This window comes from Alexandromys fortis, unplaced genomic scaffold, assembly GCF_014885135.2.
Source record: "Alexandromys fortis isolate MF-2015 unplaced genomic scaffold, M_Fortis_MF-2015_v1.1 scaffold_175, whole genome shotgun sequence".
NCBI lineage: Eukaryota > Metazoa > Chordata > Mammalia > Rodentia > Cricetidae > Alexandromys > Alexandromys fortis.
This window is the reverse complement of record NW_026068065.1, coordinates 1,605,425-1,619,791: the sequence shown is the minus strand read 5'-3', so window position 1 is coordinate 1,619,791 and position 14,367 is coordinate 1,605,425. Positions and strand designations below refer to the sequence as shown.

At 49.5% G+C, this 14,367-nt stretch overlaps 1 protein-coding gene across 1 annotated transcript in view; it reads right to left on the bottom strand.

The window, feature by feature from the left end:
* Nr2e1 (nuclear receptor subfamily 2 group E member 1) overlaps window positions 1-14,088 on the bottom strand; it is a 19,558-nt gene extending 5,470 nt beyond the window's left edge. Inside the window, exons 1-7 of the mRNA XM_050120544.1 lie at window positions 14,064-14,088; window positions 9,381-9,526; window positions 5,922-6,009; window positions 4,339-4,574; window positions 3,034-3,180; window positions 705-801; window positions 168-317 (exon numbers count right to left, since the gene is read on the bottom strand). Of these exons, the coding sequence (XP_049976501.1) occupies window positions 168-317; window positions 705-801; window positions 3,034-3,180; window positions 4,339-4,574; window positions 5,922-6,009; window positions 9,381-9,526; window positions 14,064-14,088 (889 nt within the window). The remainder of the gene's footprint in view (window positions 1-167; window positions 318-704; window positions 802-3,033; window positions 3,181-4,338; window positions 4,575-5,921; window positions 6,010-9,380; window positions 9,527-14,063) is intronic.
* Between the last annotated feature and the right edge of the window lie 279 nt (window positions 14,089-14,367).

Sequence of the window (14,367 nt, the reverse complement as noted above, 5' to 3'; positions counted from 1 at the left end):
CCCCCCCCCCCCAGTCTAGAACTGGACCTTGAAGTAGCTGAACTAGTGGGGTGGCAAAAGAGGGAGGGGGAAGGGAGGGGGAGGAAAAGGAGGAGGGCGAGAGAGAGGGCGGGAGTGAAAGAAAAAAAGGAGAGGAGGGAGAGGCAGGGGTCTGTCTGTCTGCTTACCAGCTTTGAAAGTGACAATGCATTTCAGACAGGCAAATTCAGTGGCGTCTAATCGGAGCTGTCTGAACCGCGCCACCACCTCCTGCAAAGCCTGTATTTCAGATATGATTTTGTTCAGCTTCTGGGAGTCTGTGTTGTCACTATTCATGCCTAGAATTGAAATATGGGATAAATACTCTAATATGAAGGCATTTTCATGTTTTAATATTGATTTTTGACAAAATCCTGCATATCAATATCTATTCAATTGTCACTCTGAGATATGTGATTCCTTGTAAACTGGCTATATTGTATGAAAGTTAATATAAAATCTTCCCTTGGATGATAACAAACACAGTAATTTGCATTTAAATAACAATGCAAGCAGTCATGAATACAACACAACAACATTATTTGCATTTAAATATAGATTTATAAATGACAGGTATACTCTATTGTTCAGCAGGAATTTGTTATTCTTTACATGTTGTTCTTTTTTCAGTAATGTATTTTTATGGTAATTTCTACAACAAAGTCATTAAATTGTGCAATTCTTACCAGATACAGCCAGTAGAGTGTTAGCATCAACCGGAATGGCCCATTGTGCTATTCCTAGAACAAACAGTTCTCTCCACGCGTCTTCCAAAAGCATCAGCTGTCATACAATAGATGTATAATATAATATAGTGTGTAATTTATAAATTTATAAACAATTTCCATATGTAAATTTCCTTTAAAGTGTTTTAAATGCCTGTCTTGCTAAAAAAAAAAATTCCAAATAATCTATTTTCCTCTTATTTCCCCCATTTTCCTGTTTTGAAGCTGTGCCTATAGACATCCACACGCGGCTCAGAGTCAAAGCACACTCCCTCGGGCTTTGCCTTTCATGTCCCTGCCACCACCTAGGAACTTCTCTAGAGACCGAAAATCCATAAAATGCCACCCGGGGCTGAGCAGGTGTGTTGCTCTGGTGTAAACCAGTAAGACTCCTGCCTAAGCTTGTAGGTCAGGGTCCCCATCTTCCTAGAGAGCCGAGGGGGCTGGGAGAGAGGGGGAGGGGGAGAGGGAGGGAAAATCAGGGTGTAATTATGTTAATCGGGTTTTGCTGAGTTTACCTCGCCTCCCAGCCTGATTTCTCTGAGACTCATAAGTGGACAGCATCAAGGTGCTTGTCGTTTTCATTCTAATAAAATGTGCTGTTGAATATTTAAAATGAAAATCTGGCTCCTTTCCCAAATTAATGTCCTGGATTCCACTTCACCATAGTTTGCTTATTGTTGAAGGGTTTCCAGCAAAAGGCTAAGTGCCAGACAGGAAGTGAATTTTATTTGTATTACAGTCTACAAATTCTTGTTTTCAGAAAAAAAAAGTAGTCAATTTTTATATATATGTATGTGTGTGAGTGTGTTACACACACACATTCACCCACCCACCCACAGGGAGGGAGAGAGGGAGGGAGGGAGAGAGAGAGAGAGAGAGAGAGAGAAAGGAGAGAGCATTCATGCAAAAGATTAAAGGGCAACCGGTAACCCTGGTCAAAGACATTACCTATAACCTTGAAAACAATTCTTTATGTCTAAAAATCTTTCAAAAACCAAAAAATTCTAGATTATTATGCTGGATGATTTATATGAAAGAATTTACTTCCGAAAGCTAAGAATCATGAAGGTTTGTAACTATTTTCACAATTAGACCAAAATGTTTAATTTTTAAAATGCTTCATTTTTTTTATCTTATTGCATTGAGTACAGAAAAATAAATTTTAGATTAGAGATGAACAATAATTGTGGCCATATTTCATGCTATGATTAGTTAGGTATGAAGAGAATTGAGCCCTCTGCTCTCAGAACTATGGGTGTGAGGCAGAGGCAGGGCACTCCCTGAGCAATGCAAGGTCCAGGTTTGATTCCAACTATCCAAAAAAGAAAAAGAAGCAAAAAATTACTTATTAGCTTTTTGAAAAAAAAGTCATTAATTTTTGTGATTATCCTTAGCAGCCAATAGTTTTGCCTACTCTGTTTCTTTCTTCCTCTTATGAATAAAAAAATACATTGACAAAAAGGACAACTTTTAATATTCCTAGCAGGAAATTTTATGGGGTTTGCTAAAATGCAGGTTTTTAGATGCACATAATTTTCTTACTTTTGAACATCATGTATAACCAAAGAATTATGTAAAAATGCTTTTTTTTGTTTCCAAAAGTTCTGAAAGCAGTGAAAGAATCAGGGATGCTGTATGCCATGAGCAAACTTTCCTCACACACAAAGCCATGGACCTGATCCCCAGCAATGCCCCCAAGCAGACCACCAAGAATACAACACGATATTAGTCAACTAGAGATGTGCCTCTTGGTTCTCCATGGCGACAAGCCATTAGCCCAAGCTGTGGTACATCACAGTGGAGAATAAAAAGCTGAAGACATAAAAACCCCACCAGTGAACATTCGATCACCTTCTATTCTTCTCGGCTGGAGTGTTCACAAGAAAACATCATTTCATCAATAGTTTTCCGTGTAGCCCAGACTGGCTTCAAATTCCAGGTTCTCCTACCTCAGCCTCCTAAGTGCTAGGATTACAGATGTGCGTCCTAATTCTTGGCTCATCTCCAGTGTTAGAGAACATTAAGATTTTTAAATTTGGAGGCTTTAACTAAACTTAAAAAAAAGATAATGTACTTCCATACTTAGAGCACATTCAGCTACCCTGAAATAACATAGTTACATTCCTAACAAGGGTTCCATAGGTAGATCTTTGAACCTCAATAATGATGTTGGGAAAGATAAATGGTTTCCCAGTGCTCAGAATGTACACCTGCCCTGCCAATTCCTGCAGGCGGCACCCAGCTTATCACGCTCCCTTCCCAACCCCTGATGCCCGGTTGGTCATACCTGATCTTGCAATGACAAGGTGGAAAAGGCTGGCACACTCTTTGCCCACTTGATGCTCATAAAGAGAAGCCTGGCGGCTGATTCGCACACGGACTCTGTGGCCACTTCATAGAGATACATCGGGGTCCCGTTCACTTCATGGGGGTACTGGGGGGAGGGAGAAAGAGGAACACCTGCCAGTGATGGAACCTCAGCTTTGCCCCAACAGCTGACATTTCAGTGCGCTGGTTAAACAGAGGGGGCAGAGAGAATCTGGTGCTCTGTACTGGCATTCGACTGCCTCCAAATATCTCTGTCGACAGAATCCGGGGAATGGTTTTTATTGGGGGAGGCATGTTTCTGTTCTTTGGGGGCTTCTAGCTTCCAAAGGGGTGCCTGGCTATTCTGTCCCCTGCTGTAAATTTCCCTTGGACTGAGCCAAGTCCCAGGCCTGGCTCCCAATTTAGACAAGAACTGCTTGCATTTGTGTAAATAAAAATAGATGTGAAAAAAGTATAAATTAATAGGCATCCCAAACACAAATATGCATATGAGTATTTTTAGAAAGGATTAGTATATTATGGAAATATTTCAATTAGACATCTTAATCATTCACAGAGCGTTCCCATTCATAACTGACAACATATTCATAACACTACTTTCCAGAGCTTATTATACACATCAAGGGTAAGAAAGCGATATTAAATATTGTGCGTGTGTATGTGCCCAGGTGTCTGGCTCCCCTGCAGTGTGAAGCTGCAGCTGGCCTCCTCTGGGGGGAAATCCTGGGTTCTCCTTCAGTGGGGGCCTTGGGAGGGATCAACTCGAGGCCTGGAGTGCAGTCCCTAGGTGGCAGCCTTCCCAGGTACTTCAGGCGTGTCCCTGCTGGTAGGGCCAATCCTGGGAGTGGTTTAAAAGTGGGCAGGCAGCACCGGGGAAAAATAAAACAGCCCTCCTAACAGTGATTTCTGCATTTTTCTCTCTTATCTTATAGACCCCAGGGCGCCTCGGGAGGTTCCTTCCCCCAGGTGAGGAACTAGTAGTGTTCTAGTTGGTTCCGGCCTGTGGGGGCATCTAAGGCTGCACTCGGATTAGACAGTTCCACTCACCAACCGGTTTAGAGTTCCCTAAAGGTGCAGGTTTCTGACCTCCACCCCGCGTTCTCGGGAGCGCGCGTTTGTCGCTGCTCAGAGGGTGGTCTACTGTGCACTAAAGGTCAGCTGCCCCCACCTTTTCCTGGCCGCGTCTCAGCTCAGAACAGAGCGTATCTACTCCACCTCCCTTTGCTCAAAAAGGAGTTTCTTTGGACCCCGCAAAGCCACTAACCTTGGGCGTGGGCTGAGCCAGGCTCACAAGGGTCTGCCGTTCGGGGGTGGCAGACACTGCGGCCAACTCCAGACCGTGTGGCTCCAGCTGCGTGACTGCAGTGAAGAAAGCGGGAGCTGGCAGCGCTGCGGAGGGGAAGTGTGCAGCGGCCCCGTTGTCTTCCTTGTGTCCACGGAAGTAGAGGGCCACCTGTTTGCGGATGGTGGACGTCCGAGGCCCCCGCTCGTGCTGCACCGCTACAGAGACAAACACATGGACACAGGCCTGGGATCACAGCCGCGCTGACACTTGGATGCCACCCGGCTGCCCCTCCATCGTCCTGTCTGGGCCCCTCAAGGTCACTCAGGAGCGAGAGAGGGTACGTGGTTCAGGGCACTTAGGCACGATTTCCCCGATACAGGTGGGAAGCAGGGGTCTGAGATGGACAAGAGTCAGGAAGGTGCTCAGCGGTCCTCCCCACCCAGGGATTCCCAGGGAAACCAGGCACCCTATGGGCCTCTGGAAGAGCAAGCTGCCCTCTCTCCCATCACCCAAAAAAGGGAGTACCACTCACAACCAGGTCCGCAATTCTCCCCCACAAATGGTTTTTTGTGGCTTCCAAGGCCCAAAGAGAAAGGACCAGAGCCCACAAACCCTGGGGGATGGAAGGGAGAGTATGCCGGAGGAAGGCAAGGGAGATGTGACAATTACCACCACCAGTTTAAACAAACAAATTAATTCAGGGTAATCTTCCTCCGCAGAGCGTGACAACTTGTCAACACACAAGTTCAACAGGTTGGATGCTCCCTCCTGCTTCCACAGCAGGGGCGGGAGAGGGTGCACTCCAGACAGGCTCTCCCTCAAGCAGGCCCCCACCGCAAGGCTCACTGTGCATGGTGTCCCCAGGCTCTCTTCCACCTTCCCCCAGACCCCGGGATGCTCTTGCCAAGTTCTGACCCGGGAAAAGGTGGGAAGTACAGTTTGGACCACTTTCTGGGCCCTGGACTTCTGGAAAACCCAGGTCTGGGTCGAATTTGGGCCTCAGAGAAATGGGGTGTTGACTTCACCCTTAAAGGGTGTGTCATCCTGCCTCTCTAGCCCCTTTTCTCTCTTCTTGTCCACCAAGAATAGACTCTTGAGACGCTTAGGGCCAACTCACTGGCCATACTGAATTTGCCAATGAGGACTGGAAAGCTCCCGTTTTCCTGTCTCTGAGCTTGGAGAGTTCCAGAAAGACTTCAGCGACTGTGAGACCTTAAAGAGTTACTAAAGACTGCAAGAAGAGGTACGAAATGGGGTTTGGACCCTAGGCAGGAAATATGCACCTGAACTCGGATGCTTGCTCTCTAACACTCCCTTAGTGTGATTGGGGCGCAGGTTTCCAGTCTGGGCCTGGGACTTGGGCTACAGTTAGGTCAGCTGGGGACTGCTGCTGAGTCTCAGGGGGCCTACAACTGACAGCCTGAGGCCATTTTCCAGCATCTGGAGAGAAGAGATCTGCCGGGGAAATGATTTACATGCATAGGAGTGCCGTCTATTTGCTGTACATATAATTTACTTACTACTCAATCAACATTAGAAGAATAAAGACATGTACTGATTACCATCTTTGTTCATGTTGACTTCCAAACACTTCTTCAGTCGACACGCCCTGCACTGGTTTCTGTGTGTCTTGTCTACCGGGCATCCTCCCTGGAACAGATCACAGGCAGTCAGAGACCCCAGGGCCCTTAGGTGGGCACCAGAACCCGGTCCTGGGGTGGGGAGGCCCAGCTTGGGGACTCTGGCCAGCCACCGACCCAGCAAGGAGGTTCAGACCCTGTGAAATGGGAAAGCCTTGAGCACTGGCAGGGCCAGGTAAGCAAGGCGCTTGGGATCCCTAGGGTTGGGACAAGAAGACCAGTTCTCGACCTCAGAGAGTTGGTCAAAGAGAATGGTCATTCCTGACTTCCAAGATCTTGCTGGAACTAAGAAGCAAAAGAAGGAAACAGCTGCGGGGGGTGGGGGGTGGGGGCTGGGGGATGATTTTCAGGACCGGAGACAGCGACCCGTCCTGAGCTAGGCAAGAAGTGGCCTCTGCCTGTAGGCTAAGCCTGGTGCCATCTTCTGAGTGAGCCCATTGCTCTGACAGATAAATCTCCACCACTCATTCTTCCCTGCCCTATGTCCTTTCCTTTGCTTTTGTAGTTAAGCCGTTCTTACACAACCACAAAGCTGAGCCAACCCTGAGGTCCTATGCTCAGCCTTGGTCCCTGGCAGAAGCCATTCTTGGAATGAGTCAGCAGCCAGGATGTTTAGAAGGGCAAGGCCTGCAGAGATAGAGTGTGGGGGCCTGAGGAAAACTCAGGCGGACTTAGGGAGACACCACCTAACAAAAGATTATATACAGGCAGTAACTAACAAGATAATGGGTAGAAAAAAGAGAGTTGCTGCTTTACAAATATCTATCTCACAAGAATAAGCAATCAAAAGTCTAATGTGATTTTCTGCGGGGTAAAAAGGTAAATGCACACATTTGGCTGGGTGTGGTGGTGCACACCTTTAATCCCAGCACTGAGGAGGTAGAGGCAGGTGGATCTCTGTGAGTTCCAGGTCAGTCAGGACTACATAGTGAGACCCTGTCTTAAAGAAGAAGAAGAAAAAAAGCATTGACAGATAGGGCTCCCCCTTCCTTATTTAGTGCAGGGGTTGGCAGCAGCCTGTGTTGACCACTGAGCTGCATCCTCAAATGGCAGGGATTGGAAACAGAGTCTTCCCATGCTATAGTTAGGATGACCTGGACTTTACTGTCTTAATGAACTGACTGGTCTTAAATTTGTGACCCTCCTGCTTTGCCCTGCCACCATGGCCAGTTCAGATAATGCTTCTTTCAGTGTTTGTTTGTGTCTTTACTGAGGGAGAATATCTACAGATACATCATATGTATGAGTTTTTGTTTGGAAGAGCTGAGGATGGAACCAGCGCTGGTCAAGCATCCCTCAACCAAGTGACACCCCTAGCCTTCTGCGTAAGTGTTTTATACACAGAAAAGGATTTTTATTTTGCTTTCTAATTTTAAATATTCATAAACACTGAAATAGGAATGAGTGCATTTCCTCCCTGAAATATCTGTAAGGAAAATGACACGCGAGAACACACGGTTTCATACAGTTTTCTTTGTGCAATTAAAAACAGGTTGACTTGGGTGGCTGGGATGTAATTCACAGTACATACCCAGCATGCATACACATCCAACCAAACCAACGCAAGACGTGCCAATTTGTTTAAAGTGAAGGTAGATGGATGTCCATAATGAGTTCTAAATGTCAGCATTGTTGTGAATAAGAAAATGGAATGGTCTTCACTTAGTCTTAGAGCGAGAGAAGAAGCACATGAATTTGTAGTACCTGGGAGAAAATTAGAGCATATTTGGCCAGCGGCAAAATAATTCATGGTTAAGAGTTTCAAATTATTTATTATTAGATGTAGTTGAATACCCAATTGGAATGATGTCTTCTCCAACATTATGATAAACATGTAAAAACAAAATGCCTCAAGTGGGTTTTCAAATCACATCCAATGTATATAAGTACCTGGGGCCAGTGAGACAGAGGGAGGGAGCCTCCATTTGACTCCTGTATTCTTTTCACCACGGAGGTGACACAGACCAGACAGATTTGCTATCACCGCTTTGCAAGCTCTTTGAACTGATACAAATGTCTCTGAATTGATAGCCATCTCCTTAAAAAGCAAAAAAAGATTTCCCAATTCTGTCTGTTGCATACAAGTATAAGACAATATGGCCTGGTGTGGTGACCCAAACCTGAGGTTGAGGCAAGAAGATCAAGAGTTTCAGGCCACCCTAAGCTGGGTCAAGACAAACAACAACAACCATCTAAGTAGATCCCCGTTCAAATCTGTTGCTCCACAGAACCTCATACCTATGGAGCTTCTGGGATACACGTGTGTGCATAATGTGACATGAGTGAGCTAGACACTGAGAACCCAAGAAAGCAGGTAACAGGGGTGCAGAGGTCACAACAATTTATCTGAATGCATATGCCTTCTTGTGTGCTGCCAATCAAAACCTATCAGAAATGGCTAAGAGCAGACATTCCAGTTGAGCAACTGTAACTCTCCAGCACCGGAGGGCTATGTGAGCTGATATGTATCCTATACACAATTAGTGGGTATTTCTCATCATTCGGTTGCCAGAGACTGTCCCCTGACTAGGACACTCTTGGACATCTTAGGACTACATGCCTCTGCAGAGGATGAGCAGAGTGTGGGACCAGCAGGCTGATCTCCTAGGTTGCCATGAGCCACTGAGCTGGGAATGGAGTCACAGGTGGTTTCTGTTAGCTCTGGTTGGAAGCTATAGGTGGGCTCAGTTCATACCCTAAGGGCCCTGTGCCTGTGAGCTAGTTCAGCCTGGACCAGACTGAAACACAACTCCCAACTCATCTTGTGAGTAGACAAGGGAAGGGTGAGGAGAACTTGATGGGCTCCTAACTTCCTCTGAGCCTTCTCTTTCTGCCACCCTGCACTTTTCTGAGCCATGCAGGTGCTCAGCCCTTACACCTGCCCATGCCAGAGCAGCCCCGCATCTGCAAACACACGGCTTTCAAGTACCCAGCATTCACTTTGAAGCCTTAGCTAAAGGTAGTGGTGACCCTGGCTCAGATGCACTATCTGAGGATGCTGCTAAGGATGGAGTGGAGGGTGGGCAGACAGCCTAATGGGCCCTTTCTTCTGCTTGCTACTTGGGCATTAGATTCTAAAATTCCTTGAGATCTCCAGACAGGCTTTTCAGATTGGGTGCGGGCAGGGCCTCTTTACTCAAAGTCAAAATGTGACCAAGGAATTAAAAAAAAAAAAAGTGTAGGAAAACCGTGGGAGTTCTGACTTTCCTCTCTAAACTCATCTGCTTTCCGTAACCTTATGTGGCCTTTTCAGAGCCAAAGGGCCACCCAAAGCTGAGGCGGGGAGGAGGGAAGAGGACCCAGGTCAGGGAATTCAGAGGAAATGGGGTGGGGTGGGATGGGGCACAAAGGGGAGCCGGGCAGCTCAACCCCAGGGAGTACCTGGTTTCCAGACTTGCAGACATAGGTCCTATTCCTTCGGATGCTCCTCTTGAAGAACCCCGAGCAGCCGTCGCAAGCGTAGACCCCGTAGTGCTTTCCGGAGCTGCGGTCACCACACACTTTGCAGGGGATATCTAAAATGCGGCCTGAAACCGCAGGAAAGACCGAAAAGAGAGGAAAAGGGTGAGAGGGAGCACGGGGAGGAGGAGAGGGAGGAAAGGGGAGAGGGGGGAGAGAGATGCTAAGCAATCTGACCTCTGAGCGGATTAGCAGCGGAGCTGCGGTAAAAGCAAATAATGAAGAGATTTTATAGCCAAACTTTTTTTCCTCGAGCAAGTGTCAGCTTCCTACAATGAGCATTATTCATGCACCGCTACATGTATTTGGGTCTCCTCTAATCGCCGAGACCCATTTTGGAATAAAAGATTACAGCAGGCCCGGGCAGCAGCTCGGCCCACTGCTGCCTTTCTGCTCCGCCGAAAGTTTGGCCGCCTCCCTCCTTCGTTCTTGCATTTAGCAGGGAAAAAAAAAAGTTGTTAGTGAGCGCGCAAGGAGACAAACTTGAAATGTAAAAGGGAGAAAAAGAAGAAAAACAAACACGGCTGGAACTGGGGATGGCAGCTGGAAGGCAATCGAGTTTTCTCTGAGCTGAGCCCAGCGGTTGTTATTATTAGGGTTATTATTGTGATGCTAATCTTCAGATTATTAATGATAATAAGGGTAGTGGTAATTGCCCAACTTTCTCTTTACCTATGGAAAAATGCTGAGTGCTTCCCATTTGAGAAAGTATTTCTTTTAGGGAATAAGTGGAGGGGGAGGGAAGTAACCACCGGTCTGGGAGTAAGAGCTACCCGATTCGTGGCTCTCCAGATGGGGTAGCTGTGGGGGGTCACCTATGCTTCTTCTACCCCCAAGTCCTTTCCCCCTAAACACTGGTCTCTCCTCCCTCCTCCCTTGTCCTGGGTGCATCTTCCTCTGAGCCTTTTGCTGCTGGAGGAAGGGGGCTTGTTGCTTGTTTGTTTTTTTTTGAATGGCTTCAATTTTTCTGGGATTGCTACCCCACACCGAAGAACTATGTTTGGACTCTCCAAGCCTGGTGAGGCCTCAGCTCTGAGAGGGGCGTTAGATAGAGGAAAATAGGAAGGTGTGTGTGTGTGTGTGCTTTCTCTCAGGTTTCAGTCCAACAAGTGCCTGAAGCAATTTACTGATGTAGAAATTCTTCCGAAAACAAAGGGAATATTTGTAAAAAAAAAAAAAGTGTTAACATCATTTAAAAAATAGTTAATAACAATTATTCCCATCGCGACGCGTCAAAGGCATTCCCAGTCCGGGTCCTGACTGTCTTGGCCCTCATGGGAACCGGGCAACCGCTCCTGGAGCACCCCGATTGGGGGCGGGAGAGGAGGCAGTGGGAAGCACTGAGCCAGCAGAGTTGGGGAAGTGAAGGCTCTGTCTGCGGAGCCCGAGAGGCGGCCCAGGGTAGGAACTGACTCCGGGATCCCGAGGTGCCTGGGCGGGCTTGTTCCATAGCCCTGGCCACAGCCTCAGGTGGAGGGGGGGGGCAGTGCGGGGGACCCGGCAGGGGGAGGTCGGTGAGGACCAGGCTCAGCCGGGGTAATTACAACCCCGCCGCAGCACCTGCCTATAGAGCCACCAGTGACCCGTCAAAAAGAGTAGCATGGGAATTCGGACGGCGACAAAGGCCGGCGGGGGAGGCATTCGGCGTTGCGGCCACCGCTTCGGCGCCCCTTCTCCCGCAGGGCAAGAACGGAGATTGTTGGGGGAGGGAGGGGCTGAAGAGAACCAAGCGTGGGTCTTGTCCTCCACCCCCTGGGGCCTGTCACTACTCCCCAAACAAGTCACGGTCGCGCCTGAACTCCCTCTGGAAACAGTTAACGAGGGGCTCACGTCTTTCAACCGTTCTCCTCGGCGTAACCCTGGCGCTCTGGTCGCCTGGGGCCCGTGCTAAGGGTTCAGTAGCACTGACGCCCCAGCTGCTCTCCTCTTCCCGGTCGCACTGACGCTGATGACAAATGAGCCCATGGAGAAAGCAGTGGTGGGCCCTCTTGCTCAGCCTTCCCATCCAGACTGGAGGCTAAGATCATTTATTTCTGGAGAACCCCATGGGGCGGGAAGACCAGCGCCGGGTGGGTGACCCTTTACTGGCTCATCGGTCAGGATGCTCGACTGTCTCCATTTGGGCTTGCTGGTCGGCCTTGTTTAAGGATGACTTCCCAGCCCTAACAGAGGAGAAACAGGGAGCTGGACTGGGACGGAGCACGGAAGGGAGAGAAGCGAAAATTCCAGGGCACGGAGGGTCGACGCCTCAGACTCCGCCACCCAGCCACGTTAAGGTGACTTGGGGTCACAGACAAGCTGGTTGACGGCTGCAAAGCTCCTCTCTTTTAGCAAGCCGAGCGAGCTCAGACGTGAGTCAAGCCGAGTTTCCTGATGCTGGAAAACGGTTCTTAACTTCCCTCCCCAGGGGGTCCCCTCGGGGCTTTTTGTGTGTCATAATTGCCTAAAGATATATGGCAGCTTCGATTACTGTAATTACCATCAGAGGCTGTTGAAAGAAGTTAGTCTGAACTGCAAGGGTGACTGGCCAGGGTCTTGTTACCACCCAGGCGGGGATCCCGGTGACAACGCTCTGCTCTCCAGCCTCGCTAAGACGAAGACCTCCCTGCCCCGCAGGGTCCAGACCCTCCCGCCCCGCAGTCAGCAGACTCTCACAGCCTGGGCCACAGGGACTTAGGTTTCTGCTGGCTGCAGCCACGGTCAAAAAACCTCCTAGGTGAAGCGGCAAGACTGCCAGGGACTTACCACCTTTCCCTGAGAGCCACTTCTACCGAGCCCTCGAGGCCTTCAAGATCAAACTCGGGCTTAGCAAGTTAGAAAACTCGTTTCCTTAGAAAGCATCCTCGCACAACAAGTGCCCACTTTGATCCCCCAATTCGGGTAGACTGCCTGTGTCTGTCTAGCTTACAGAGTCCGGTGCAGACCTGGAAGCTGAGCTTCGCGCCCACACTTCTCATCTCCTAAATCCCACCTTTTCAAGTTCTTTGGAAGCTTCGCGCTTTAAAAGAGCAAAAGTCCCAAAGATCTTTCCTGTTAAGCTGTTACCTATGCTAAGCTGTTCCAGGGTGAACGTGTCAAGAGGCCAGCCCAGGCCCTTCAACTTCATTTTTTGCAATGGATACTTTTTGTAATGCAACGGGAATGGGAATGGCCTCCTTCTTCTGCTTCCCTTGGGGAAAGCACATAGCCAGAAAAAAAAATTTAATTTTTTTTTCTTTTGGAGCCTGTACGACTTCCCAGAAATCCGAACAGCTAGGGCACGGATAGGCCGAAACTAAGGGGAACCGCAGTCCTGCACGAGTCGGCTGTGCCCTGTGACTGTGAATAAGGGTCCTTCTCTAGGCTCTAGCTCTGAGCGTTTCCTTTATTCTCGGTTTGTTGACGTTCGCTTTATTCTAATTTTTTAACTCAGCACTCAAACCAAAACAAACGCACAAAATGAAAACACACCCTACTTCTTACGGGGTAGGGAGGTGGAGGCCGGAATTGCATCCATCCTAAGTGAGACTTCATTACCAGTCCTCAGAAGTAGCTAGGACTCTCCCAACTTTTCAGACTCGGGACAATGAGGGCGAGTGAAGGGGGGGGGGGGGGGGGCGGGAAGGAACTCACGGAGAGCGCCAAAAATGCTATAGGAGAAAACAACACGGGTGGCTGGAGAGGTCCAGGGTGCGTGGGTACTCCGCATAGACCTTACAACTCACAGCCTCCCGCTCGCGGAAGGCGGGAACTGAAAAGCCGCCGGGAGATTGGAGCACCCTGTAGACTCCTTCCCAAGGCCGGCTCGCTAGCTCGGGCCTACGCTTCCCCCAGGGTCCGCAGATTCTGTGCCCGCTAATGCGCTAGCCCGTGCGAGTAGCCTTGCACTCCTGTCTCGTCTCGGGAAGTCGGCAGAGGTCAGCTGCCGCAGCTGGAGATTCCACCCGAGAGGGAGTGGTAGGAAGGGAAGAAGCGTCCCGAGTGAGCAGGCCGCGGACTTCTGCGGGTGCTGGGCTCCCGCTCGGAAAGTCCTTGGGATTAGGGATTTGGTCCTTTCTTCGCTGGAGTAGTTCGCCATACTTTACATTCCCCAGTTATGACCTACGCGGATTTAGGATTAAGAAAAATGTGACTTTTAAATGGTTTCTGCTTCCCAGTTTTGCAGGATTATTTGAAATAGCTAGAAACGGGGTGCAAAGCATTCCACTCAAAATCCGCTTTGCAGAGTTGCTTTTGCGCTCGGGAGCTCCGAGTTTTGAGCCGCAGCGTTATTGTGCGGTCGCCTGAAGCTGCGGCCCAGTTCCCGCCCCCGCCTCACCCCTCCCACCCTCAGCACCTGGCAGCTAAATAGAAATCACTCGCTGGACCAGTGGGCTGCAAAGGGTCGCAACCTTCCCCACACGCCGGGGAGACCGGGGAAAGCAAGCATCCAGAAGCAAAGAAATTGCTCTCTCAGTTTCTCAAAACGCTCCAAAGCAACAGTCTGAGGGGAGCTAGGCCAACGGACACAGAGTCCCACGCTGGGGCTCAAATTCACAGAGCTCCGGGAAGGACCTCCCCGGCCTCCCAGCCTGCCCTCCCCAGGCCACGCGCCGGGACCCCCGCGGCTGCCGGAGAGGTACCCACTTGTTGATCCGGCGGGCTTGCTCATGCTGGCGGTCCCGGGGCGCAGCGGTTGGTGGGCACCGCCGGAGTCCCGGCCCGCAGCGCCCACGTCGCCGCCGGGCGCCGCGGCTCTCCAGCCGCCCTCCAGCCTGCAAGGCTCCCGGACGGGACAGGTGGCTATTGGTTGCGCGCCGCCCTGCTCTCCCGGCGATCAGAATTCGTTCCACAGTGGAAATGGAAGCATCCTTAAGTTTCTTCCCGCCTCTAGCAAAACCGCCACTGCTTGGGATGAGGCTTGCTATGGACACGGGCTTGAACGGACAGA